Here is a 13,064-nt window from a genome sequence, read left to right as displayed (position 1 = left end):
AAAATAAGAGAATAAAAGAAAATATAGAAAAACTCAAGAATTGTATTCTTGATCTCCAAATCTCCTTGAATCTTGCAAATTCTTCTTAACTTCAATGATTCTGTAGCTTGACTCTCAGATGTTAATCTAGTGTTTCTTCTTCTTTTTCAAGTCCTTCGAAAAGGTTGTTTTTATAAGCTTTGAAGTTAGGCCAAGTTGGGTGAAGAAAGAAGTCAATTTCAGTTGAGATTTCCTCATCAAACTATGTATGTCGCAATTCTGCCAAATTAATTAACAGAAATCATAATTGCTCTAGGACTGCTGCAATATGTCAATTTTGATAAGATTTTTGATCACCTTTCAGGCTGAACTGAGTGAAATGGTAAATGAAAGTTGTAGATTTTTCTCTTAGCTTTCCAATGGTCCAAGAATCGCTTCATTTGGAGATTTGTAAAGAAAGTTATGGCCGAAATACCGAAATATGTGCAGTGCAAGTCTGCACCTCAAAATTGCTCTCCTTCTTTTACTAAAATTCTTCTTTCAAACACCTACAAAAGTACAAATAAATCAATAACACCTTATCTTAACCACATTAACACCAAATTAAATATAAAATTTACCAAGATTAGATTGACTCACATAAAATAACTAATTTAAAATAATTAAATAAAATATATTAATTTCCACGCATTATTACGAGAACTAAGCTAAATTATTATCAAAATTAAGCTCAAACAACTATATATCATAGAGTTATCAATTATCGATACTTTTCAAATAGAATGTCTTCTAACTTTCAAGTATCGATACATACCTTAGATGTATCAATACATTTCAAATAGAGTGCAATTTTGGGAATCTTTAAAATACAAGTATAGATACTTCCTCTTGGAGTATTGATACTTTCTTTACATAACCTAGTTTTTCAGTCAAAATCAATATTCTATGTTTTCAAACAAGTCTATAATCGCTTTAATTCAAATTCTCAAAGTTCAAATACCAAAATCGAAGTGAATTTTCAATTCAAATAGTTTTCTTCAAACCACTAACTGATTTAAATGATCAAAGATTCAAGTTCAAAAGCAATCCATATCTCATTCTTCCAATCCAAATGTCAACTAACGAAGTAAGTAATTTGTGGAGCACTAAGTTAGAAAAACTATCAAAACAAAGAGTCTAGTTCATATCAACGACTAAGCAAATACAAAGTTGTGATGTAGCACCAAAATAGTCTAGTTCATCTTACCATTGACTGAATAACAAAAGGTAGGATCATATCAACTACCAAGCAAATACAAAGGGTGTCGTCACACCTAAATGGTTCGGTACAATAGTCATCAACCTCAAATATACAAAGCATTGTGCACAATGGTTAATGTCTACTGTTGCTAGTTACAGATTCTTAACTTAATAGACTCCACTAAAACATTTTGAAATTTCAAAGTTATACAAAGTTCATTTGAAAACTAAGAAGTGAAATTGTTCATCAACAAAATCGAAAAGGGTCGAGACAAGATTCCTCCATTGCCATCAACCTATACTATCATTTCAAAGACAAAATGACCTAATGCTATTCAAAATCATTTCATTTCAAATTTCAGAGTCATTCATCTAATCAATTAACAGGCAAATACTTAGAATTTTGAGATATCAAAACATTCAAAGTGCTTGTTCCTAATGCACAAAACTAAATATAAAATAGATATATTTACTTAACATATATAACTTTCATCAAAACATTCAAAACTCATCGTTTCACACCACAATCCTAAAGTAATTCATGCTTCATTGAAAATACCTTTAAATGTGAGATTGTAAACTGAACATGCTTAATTATATCAAAATAATTACAAACACAACATCTACCTGCCTCGTTGAAGTGTGTCTTTCCTTTTAGCACTTTTTGTCAAAAGCTCAACCTCTTTAAAAAGGCCAACTTCTTCAACAACACCTAGAATGAAATTTACGTCATTAATACGTTGTTTTTTGACTCTATTCTTAACAATATCTGATTATCCTTCCAAAAACTTCTTCTCTTAATCCTTAATCCAAATCAATATCTAAATCCAATCTTAACTACGAGTTTAACTTCAACTAGCTACGGTTTATAGTAAGTTTATCTTGGTGGGCTTGAAAGTATAAAAATCAATTTAAAATCTAAATTTTAGGGAGAAAAAATGAATTTCTTAGAACTAATAAGTTATGAAAATTATTAGTGTTTTAAATAGCAAAACCTTATCTCCAAAAGTTCTTAAAATTGAAATCTAGCTTCAAATATGAATTTTGGAGCTTTGATATGACTTGGAGGGATGAGAAAAAGTGTCAAGAATGAAGAAAGAAAAGAAAGGTTGAGTTTAGAGAGCAAATTGTTTTAGCCATTTTGGCTAAAGTTTGAGGTGTTTAAGGTATTAAAATGAGGGTGAAAAGACTAATATGTCTATTTTTTTTAAAATCTACGACAACATATCGATAAAATTTTTAAAAATATCAATTTTTTTTCTTTTTAGGTAAATGTATCAATACATCATAAACATGTATTGTCACATATTCATCAAGATGCATTTTTGAGTTTTAAGTATCGATGCTACATGAACAAGTATCGATACTTTTGCTCCATAATGTAGTTTTAAGCTTAAAACCAAATCCCTTTCAAGTAAACTCAATTGGGTATCAGTTTATATATTTATCTAAGTTATGAATGTGAATTTACATGCTCATCAAATTAAGTTGCAAATTTAACTTTAAGCAAAGATTGGGGTTTTGCACCTGTAAAATATTTTGCTCTTGGATCTCATTTTCAATCATCCAAACACCATCATATTCTGAAAATATTTTTCAAAACAAACAATTTACATCAAAACAAACTTACCATATCGACTTATTTTGTTGTACGTTTGTAAATGTTGTTTCATAATAGAAATATCTTCTTCTTACTGAAAAAAATTTATAATATCATTTAATTTCTTACAAAATGTCGTGATATCTCGTAAATAAAGTTGATATATTACGATCTTAATATAGACAAACCCTATATCTTATTGTATAAAAATTAACCCGATCAGAATCGGAGTAAAAAGAATAAACCGAACATCCAGTCGAGGGACTAATGAGACAATTGTGCCCTCGGCGAGGAAGGTAAAACCCCGTAATGATTGTTGAGTGGTGTCCACGTGCATGCAGGGAAAAGGCCAAATAATTACGAGACGAGGGCTTCAGCTGTAGCTTGGCCCGACGCCTAACTTAGCATAGTTCGGAAACTTTACCCAAGTCACTAACGACCGTTAACCTATAACGGTCAATTCCTGATCTCGAACTCTCTCGTCAGTTCTCAGATAAACGACGACGTCATGTCCCCGTCAAATCCAAGCTGCCAACACTGTCGCAGTGTTGTATTGTAACAGCAGAAAGACATTTTTTTTTGGTTTTCGTGCCTGTCTGGACGATTCACATGTCATGTGGTCAGGTACCACTCTTATTTTAAGCTCAGCTTAGCTTTGCTTTGCTTTGCTTTTCCATTTACTTTACTTTGCTCTCACTCTCTCTCTCCCACTCTTCTTCCTCTTTTTGTGAGACGGCGGAGGCTTATAGATTCTTCAACCTCCTGTCACGCCAAGGGCAGGGCAGGAAGGGAGGATCCTTAACTTCTTCTTGACCGCACTGCTCTTCTTTTTAAGCTCACTTTCTCTTTTTGCTTTCTTTCTTCGAGTTGTTAATTTCTTTGTACTGCTAGCAGCAGCAAATATGAATCTGGATTTCATTCCGCCTGCTACAAATGTTTCTTTTTGCTGTTTGTTAACCATCCAAACCCAATCCATTTCTTAGCAACTCTTCACTATTTCCGAAACATTTCCACCTGTTTTCCTCATCTTTTTTCCTTTATCCGTTTATCAAGAATCTTCACTGGGATTTTGAAAATACTGCAGTGAAACAACTTATTCAAAATACTGCAGTGAAAGGATGTTCTTTAGAAAAGGTTAAACCATCGGCGGTGCTCAAATCATTTTTCCATTTTCAGTAATAAGTGGTGGTAGATTTTCATTTTCAGCAATATGGATATTACTTCAGTTCTCTGTTTTTTCTGATATGGGTTTCTGGGATGAAGGTTGTCGCTTAGTGTTTCTGCTAACCACAGTTCCCAGATCACCGAGTAGACTTTAGCTTCCACTTGTTGCTAGCTAGATTTGCTTATCGAGTTCCATTTAATCTCTAGCTTCGGTTGTTTCTGGCTTGGAACCAAAAGGTCAGGCCTAAAGTTTAACTTCAAAATTGAGCAGCGGATAGGAAGAATATGGGGTGGGTTTCAGCTAGAGACAGAGTTAATTTTTGGCTTGTGTGTCTGTTATGTATGTTGTGTAGTGTGAGTGGAATTGGTGTAAACTGGGGTACACAGTCATCCCACTCCCTGCCCCCAGACATTATAGTAAATTTGCTGAAAGATAATGGGTTTCAAAGAGTGAAGCTTTTTGATGCAGACTACGGTACACTTAAGGCTCTGGGTAAGTCTGGGATTGAGGTCATGGTGGGAATCCCAAATGACATGCTTGCTTCTGTGGGTGGCAGCATGAAGGCTGCTGAGAAATGGGTTGCCAAAAATGTCTCCGCACATATCACCTCCAATAATGTCAACATCAGGTCAGCTCTTTTCTTTTTTCTCTTCAGTTCAGTTACCATCCTGTTGCTATCTGGTCTGGCAGGAAAAGTCTATATAATAAGTTATCCGTATGTTCTTCCTTGAAATTCTGTTTTAACTTGATCAACAATCAATGAATTTCATCTTTGAAAATTCTTTGTCTATATATCACGTTGAGACCCACCTTTCTTGCCTGATTTGTCATGTAACTTCTTCTCTGTTTTGTTTTCATTCTGAACTGCTACTTAAGCTGAAGCTTCAGTAATTAAACTTTTGGTGGTCACTCTGAATTTAAATTTGATTATAAAATAATTAGACCTTGGTAATAATTTATTTTACTAAAGTACGATTTTGATTCCATAACCTGGTTTGACCTGTATTGTTGGGTGCGGTGCTGTGGAAATGAAACTTGTGTTTATGGGAGTTTGTTGGAAGAAAGAATGAATTCTAATATATTTTCCAAAAGGCAATATTATGCTCCCACAATACAACAAAGTCTGAAAACTCTTGAGAAAAATTATGAAAAGTTCTACTAATGAAAATGAAAAGAAAAATAATTTCTTTCTAGGCAAGCAAACGCAATTTTCCTGAAAATAGTTGCCTATAGCAATTACTTACAATTTTCTTAAACTAAAATTTAAATTAGTTTTAATTTCTGAAAAGTTATTCAAGTGCCCCAAGTTTCTAGGGTGGGCTGGGACAAAATTAAAATAAGAATACTGAATTCAAAAGAAGTAATAATTTAACTTTTAGCAAAACTTTTGAAAATTAAAATAAGAAGTTACAAAACTTACCAACAATTGAAGAAAACAGAATAGAAGTTACAAAACTTTAAAAGAGATTAAAAAGATAATAAGAAATAAATAAAAAGGTGTCAGAATTAAAGTTACATGCACAATTTATGGGGTGTTTGGTATAGATGATACGAAGGGTTGATGAGAGTGATAGGAGTGATCCAACTAATGGTGATAGAATCACCCCGTTTCATGTTGTCCAGGTGATCATACTTAGAAGTGATCCTCCATCACCCATGTTGGTAGTATCACTCCTTGAAGGGGTAATCACATCACCTCCTTGAAGAAATTAAAATCAAGCATAATAAGCGACATTCAAAAGAGTCAAAAGAAAATCAAATTAATACTTAACTAGGTCTAAGGCTAACACTGGTTAAAAAATTATAAAGTTACCATATAAATTTCATAGTTTTATGGAGGAGGGGCCTACAAGCAAATTTTACCCTTTTTATTTGAGAGAATACATCTTATACCAAGAGCACTCTAATGTTGATTTCAGTTACCTGATTTGACCATGGCATTGTATTAATTCATTGGCATCTTATGCCAATTATATCAAGTTTCTTAAACTAAAATTAAATTAATCTTTATTTTCTAAAAGTTGTCTGAGTGCCCTAAGTGCCTAATTGTCTTATGAAGACATTTTAGGCTGCATTGCTTGATGATTTTGATACTGGCTTTTCACTTTTTCAAGTATTGCTATAAAGCAAGAAGTAAAGTTAAAAAAGAAATATCATAATTGATTTAATATGGACAAATAATTAAAATGTAACACTAATCATAACATAATTAATTCATATAGAAGTAAAGTTGTGGTTTTTCTTATCTAAAAAAATTATATATTTCATACATGATCATTCAAAATTGTTATTACTTTTTGTATCCAAACAGGTTTTTTACTTTTTAGCTTTCAATAGCGAAGAGAAAATAGTGAAAGCGTAAACCAAATGGAGCCTTAATAAGCTCACTCGTAGTAAGCTCAATAGCACTTTGAGACCACCACTTGCTCATCTTAATACCAACATTTTTTTTGGTTTATGTAAGCAATGCTGTGGAGTAGTGAGTTAAATTAAAAGAATAATAACAGAAGAAACACTTTTGAGATTAATTATAAATTTGCGGAGTCACACCACAATTACTATGGCCTCTCAACCCTTCAAATTGATATTGCTGAATATATTTTCTCAAATTACCTCCAATAACTAAGGAGGTCCTAGCTAGATTCCTTCATAATTAATTTTTCTTAAGGATGATCAACACAACGAGGAATTCTTTATCATTAAGTATTCTTAAGGGTGAGTTAATTCGAAATACTTACTTGCCAAAAATGCACCTAGACACTAGCCACTCAGTTATAAGAAATTTTAATACTAAGAATAATTAGCAGCGTTGTGAAGTACCAAAGTTAAGTCTTGTTGTAGTCCATCTGGAAAGAAATGAATGAACAAATTTATGTGTGACTGAAAATGGTTATGAAGAATTTCAAAAGAAAGACTGCTAGATTTGTGCAATTGTTTTGTCTTCTTATTGCAGCATAGAACTTTGCCTTCGTTTGGTTTTCTTTTTTTGTTTTTTTTTTTTCAGTTTCATTTGATTAGAGAATGTTTTTATGCTGCTTTCCTGTTATTATGATGACTACAACAGGAGTAATGGGCAAACTTTAATTCAACAAGTTCTACTTCATATGATAAAACATGCTAGCCTCTTGTACTGATTTAAAACATATTTTGGTTTAATCCTTTGATTTTGAAAAAAGCAAGCAGCTCATTTATTTTCTTGAACTTCAGTGTTTGTTTTATTGAAGATAAAGATAAAATAAAAGAGATAATGTGCATCATTGGGATGTTCTTTGCTAGATTAACTCTTACATTTACCTTTATCTTTGATATGATTGACAAAATTTATAGTTGAAAAACCTTACAACAAGTTTTAAGAGTTCTTCATTTGATACACACGTACACACACACACACTTCCTTCTGATTTGGTATCAACAACGATAAACCAACAAACTAATTTCTTTCCCATCACATAGGATCAGTTATATGGACCCTGTTGTGGCATTTTGCCCTATTGTAGGTCATATCCTAAATAAGTTCAAATAAAGTGAGATCCTTTATAGTAGTTTTCATTTGTGTCTTATTCTCCTCTTAATGTGTGCATCCTCCATTAAATAAAATCTTCACATAGAATGGCATATCTAGGTTTCCTCTTTAAATGTCTTGGCCACTTGAAACGTGATTCTTTCATTTTGTCCTCAATGCAAGGATGGAGCCAGGGAGGCGTTTTCCAAAATCATCCTTTAGCCCCATGACTTTTGAAAGTTTTCTTGTTTAGATTTATCTGGCCCCTCCTGGCTTCATAGAATTATTATTTAGCCCAATGAGTTTTTCTTAGTTTTCTCATCTATATACTTGGCCCGCCTTTGATATTTTTTTTCATATATTTTACGTATCCTTTAACATTTTCAATCTACTTACGCAATTCTTTATTACTTTCTCAAATTTTATTCATTAATTATACAAATTTCTTACTTCTCATAGCATTTTTGTTTACATGATACATTTGGTTTCAAATACACACACACTTAACTAGTTAACTTTGCATATAATTTTTTTTTTCTTTTGTGAAAGTTGTTTCTTTTCATATAATTTTTTAATATATTGTATATCGTTAATATAAGATAATAATTACAATAACTTGTTTTGAGCCTATGTAATTTTTTTTTTTGAAAGAGATGATTTCATTCCATCATGAAATATCAATCTACAATGTGAGAGGTCTTGGTTAGTTAAATTGAGCTTATGTAATTGTAATCAAAACATTAAAGAATATTGCACTTCATCCTTCCTTGGAAAGGAGGCCAAACATAAGGATTTCCTTTTGTGCTTTGCTCGAAGCTCAGCCATAGGAGCATTTGGCTCAGGGGTAGCTGCATGTATCTTGCTGCTCAATGAGCGGGTTTTAATCCTCTTTCCCCAAATAAAATCTAACATAAAAAATGCTAATTGACATTTTTGGTCAAACAAACAAACTAAATTTTTAATCATTGTTTCTTGAAAAATTATAATGCTATAAAATATTAAAAAATAAGACTGGAAAATTTTGAATTAAAATATTTTCAAAACATAATTTTTTTTGAAAGTTTAGTTCTTTAAGATATATTAAAAAATCATGATTAAAGTTGAGATTGTTGACTAAAATATCAAACAATGACAAACAATAATGCGACAGAGGGATCATAACATTCAAAATAATCATATTCAAATTATTTATGCAATATAATGTGTATGAATAAACTTCGTATCAACACCAAGAAAACAACATGTAACTTAATGATTGATTTCTATGATTAACAAATTTAATCCCGAATTTGTTTTATGAAAAGAATTAAAAGCTTGAACATTGGCCTCTTGAAATAAAAAAATAAATCATATTTTTTTTTTAAAAAAATAATTAAGGACCAAAAGTATGAGTATTAAATTGCGTTTTTGGAAGGTCAATGAGAGATTTAAGTCTAGCTCTTTGATAGGGGATACATGTACCTACTATTGAGCCAAATGCTCTGGTGTTAGTATGTAGTTATCATTGAGTTAAATGCTCAAGTGTTAGCATCAACTTTTAAACATATAAAAGTGATTTTTTTTTTGCCCCAAACATGATGTATAGTCCCCCCACCCCTCCCCTCTCCCCTCCTAGATCATGGCTCCATCCTTGCCTCACAGATTGTGGTTCCCACCTTTTGTATTGATTTGATATCAATCAAGGTAAGATTCTTTGTCCTTTTTTTCTGAAAAGCAAGGTGATAATATTCATATAATCTATTAATTTCGGTAAATGATTGGTTCCCTTCAAATATTCTTTTTTAAACACTTATCCTACATGATATTTTATCATGTTGTCAATTAATGAAACTGATTTTATGTATTTGTTTGAGACTGGACTGGACTGGTTTTCTAAGTTTCCCAACACCTTGTTTGTATTTGGCAGGAATTAGATTGCATGACCAAGCATTGTCTGTAAGTTTCTAAAAAATATATACAACTATGGTTTATAAGGGTTGTATCTATAGAGCATCCTAATAATCTTTTTAAAAATAGTTTTAAAAACTTGAATGTGGATAGATAGGTAAAACTTAACCATTTTAAGCATCCTAGTAATCCTTTACCAAATATGCCTGGGATGTTCATCAAAGATTCTCATTTCATCACTCAAATAAAAGTGATAAACCTGGAAGATCTAAGCTATAAAAGTAATTGAATTGACATAAAGTTAATCATGTTGATTTTCAATCATTCATCTATCTTGTCGAAGGCTGCTTTTGTTCTACTAGTAATATGCCATGTCAAACATATTGATCAGTAAAAAGAACTAGTTGCATTTTCAGGCATCCTAAACCAAAATTTTTGGAAGAGGTTATAGTTTGGTACTTCTTCAACTTGGTATAATCCTAGCCTTTTTCTAAATAGCTGTCCCATAACCTGCACCCCCTCCCCCTTCCCCCTCTTCCCTTTCTCCTTGGTTTATCCAGATTACTTGTAAAATGTAGGTTTGCATGTCATAACATTCCTCCAATCGGATTTTAATATTGATTCCACCATTACTTCTGTTACAATGTACATCAGTAATACGAATACAAGGTATTGGGGCTGAGAGCTTTTTTTTGCTCAGCTGAAAAAAATAAAGTAGGCAAAAGGCTTTGGGCTGACACATAATTGAAACATCCAAAAAAGGTTAACTTTGCTTGGGCTTTTTTCCCTCCATTTTGTTGCTCTCTGAAAAAATGGCCAGTCACCTCTAGGCATGACTAGTTAGTGGAAGATATACTTCATAGCAACTTCAGTTATAGTTGGTGTTGATAGGGTTGCATTAGATGTTCTATCTTTTGTGTGGTTAAAGCTTTAGGCTTGTTATGCCCCTATCACTGCAATCACCCTGCAAATTTGCCTGAAACTTCATTTTTGCTTTTACAATGTTATCCGATGGCTTATGTGAGTTGACATTTGATCTTTTGCTCTTAAACTGATTAGCCACATTGTATATGATGCAAAGCAATTGACAGGGGAATTTGATTTGTTGGACTGTTGCAAGTATAATAATAGTTCACTTCCTAACAACTTCAATATCATTTTTGGAATATCCCTTAAGAAGTATTTACTCATGTATTTGACCTTTTTCCATCTTCTGGTCCACACCTCTGAGATGTTGAAACTTGACATAAATTTAGGCATACTCTGGGATTGCCAGGTTTCATTCTTTAATTTCCATTACATTGTTTTGTCATTTCCCCCCACTTAGCTTCTGCTTTGCCTACAGATATGTTGCTGTTGGTAATGAACCTTTCTTGGAGACATATAATGGAAGCTACCTTAATATAACCTACCCTGCTCTTCGGAACATCCAGTCTGCCCTGGTCAAAGCTGGGCTTGGAAGCCAAGTAAAGGTTACTGTTCCCCTCAATGCTGATGTTTATGCAAGTTCAAGTGGCTATCCATCTGGTGGTGACTTCCGTGCTGATATCCATGACCTCATGCTTATGATTGTCAACTTCTTGAGTGTTAGTAGTGCTCCCTTCACAGTAAACATCTATCCCTTTATAAGCCTCTATGCTGATGCCAACTTCCCGGTTGAGTATGCATTCTTTGATGGCAATGCATCGCCACTAAATGATGGTGGGACGTTATATTACAACATGTTTGATGCTAACCTTGATACCCTTGCACATGCATTACAGAAGAATGGATTTGGAAACTTGCCCATTATAGTTGGGGAGATTGGGTGGCCCACTGATGGAGACCGAAATGCTGATGTAGAGTATGCTCGACGATTCAATCAAGGTTTTATGTCTCACATTTCTGGTGGGAGAGGAACCCCAATGAGACCTGGGCCAATTGATGCCTATTTATTTAGCTTGATTGATGAGGATGATAAGAGCTCTGCTCCAGGAAATTTTGAACGCCACTGGGGGATATTTACTTTTGATGGGGAGGCCAAATACCCTCTCAACCTTGGTACTACAAACTCCGGAGCTTTAGTTCCTGCGAAAGGTGTAAAATACTTGGAAAGGAAGTGGTGTGTGATGAAGCCTTCAGCCAGACTTGATGACCCACAAGTAGAACCAAGTGTGAGCTATGCATGTGGACTTGCTGACTGCACTAGCCTTGGTTATGGGACATCTTGTGGAAATCTAGATGCTAGAGGGAATATATCTTACGCCTTTAACAGTTACTTTCAGAAAAATAACCAGCTTGAAGTAGCCTGCAAATTTCCAAATATTTCAATGATCACAAAAACGGATCCCACTCCAACGGCAGGAAATTGCAAATTTGAGATAATGATCCAGCCCTATTATGAATCTGCAGGACGGGATTTGAGTGTGCCCAGAAGCCTTTGGACTTGGTTTATGTTCTTGTTCATATTTTGCTAATGCTTCTATCAACTCGAAGGCTTGTAATTGAGGTATCGTTGTTCTACAAACAACGAACTATTCAAATGATGACTGTTGGAAGGTGTAGTTGATGCTGTGAGAGTGATAAATGTACATGTGTCCCTCTTGAATTTTGCTATCCAGAAGACAAACTTTGAAGCTAATTATTTTGATTTAGAATTAACTGAGTTGGATTTAATATTTTGATATGAGGTGGGTTTAGGACCCTCGATTAGTGGACTGGTAGCTCTACGGCTTTGTTACAATGAATCAGAGCAACCTCAGGCATCCAGGGGCTTTAATCATGTTGGTTTGGTTTTCAGTTTATTATATATATATATATATATATAGGTTTAGCATAATATCAGTTACTCGGGGAGTCTAGGTGAAGGAAAACTCATTGGAACATCCTGCTCTGCCTGGCATACTGTGTTTGGTACCTTCTATTCTCTCCCAATGGATGGAAACCCCAAAGGAATCTTTACTGAATCTTCGGCTAAGTTTCAATGAGGTGTAGAATCAAGTATTCCATCGTAAGCCTAGAAACCATAGGTTATGTTAAAGGAGTGTTTTGAGTAATTCTTACAGTAGTATTTTTTAAAAATTATTTTTATATTATATGTTAGTATTTTTTTTATTATAAAAAATGCAGTTGTTGATACATAATTTTATGATTTATTATAGATTAAATAAAGATATTACTTTTTAATAATCTTTAACATCTTAATAAGCTTAGTCAAGATCGGTGCAAATTTTTTTGTTCTTGAAAGTAGATATTTTTATTCATTATATTTTCAAACTGTCATTTTTGTGAATAATTTATATTGATTAAAATTGTTATTTATAATTATAAAATTAATGATAAGAATTTTATTTTTCATTAAATCACTTAGAAAATAATTTGTTTGATTTAAAATTGTTTGTTCATTGTAATTTTAAATTTTAGTCATTAAGTTGAAAAAAATTAAAAATCAATTTAGATTTATAATGAAAAGTAAATTTCATTATAATTATTAAAAATTCATATATATATTTATTATTCAACAATCAATAAAATTTATTATTGATGGGAGTAAGGATGGGCCCAATTTCTTTGGATTCCTCCGTCTGTACCTGCCTTGACTTAATTTCGAGATACCATTTTAATACGCAACTTAGAAACCATTTTTGAGATACCATTTTAATACGCAACTTAGAAACCATTTTTCAGCTTGACGTGAACCTAAATATATCGTA

The 13,064-nt window shown here is 32.8% G+C and overlaps 1 protein-coding gene across 1 annotated transcript; it reads left to right on the top strand.

Annotated features, from left to right (window-relative positions):
- Positions 1 to 3,438: 3,438 nt before the first annotated feature.
- On the top strand, positions 3,439 to 11,992 carry LOC18589512 (O-Glycosyl hydrolases family 17 protein). Its single transcript, XM_018129745.2, is given in 3 exon segments — positions 3,439 to 4,611; positions 10,718 to 11,772; positions 11,775 to 11,992. Coding segments are annotated over 3 exon segments (1,545 nt in total). The 5' UTR covers positions 3,439 to 4,267; the 3' UTR covers positions 11,921 to 11,992.
- Positions 11,993 to 13,064: the final 1,072 nt, after the last annotated feature.

This window comes from Theobroma cacao, chromosome 9 (genome assembly GCF_053813885.1).
Source record: "Theobroma cacao isolate CCN51 chromosome 9, ASM5381388v1, whole genome shotgun sequence".
In the NCBI taxonomy this organism is placed as follows: domain Eukaryota; kingdom Viridiplantae; phylum Streptophyta; class Magnoliopsida; order Malvales; family Malvaceae; genus Theobroma; species Theobroma cacao.
The sequence above is the reverse complement of the archived record's forward strand: the minus strand, read 5'-3'. Positions and strand labels throughout refer to the sequence as shown.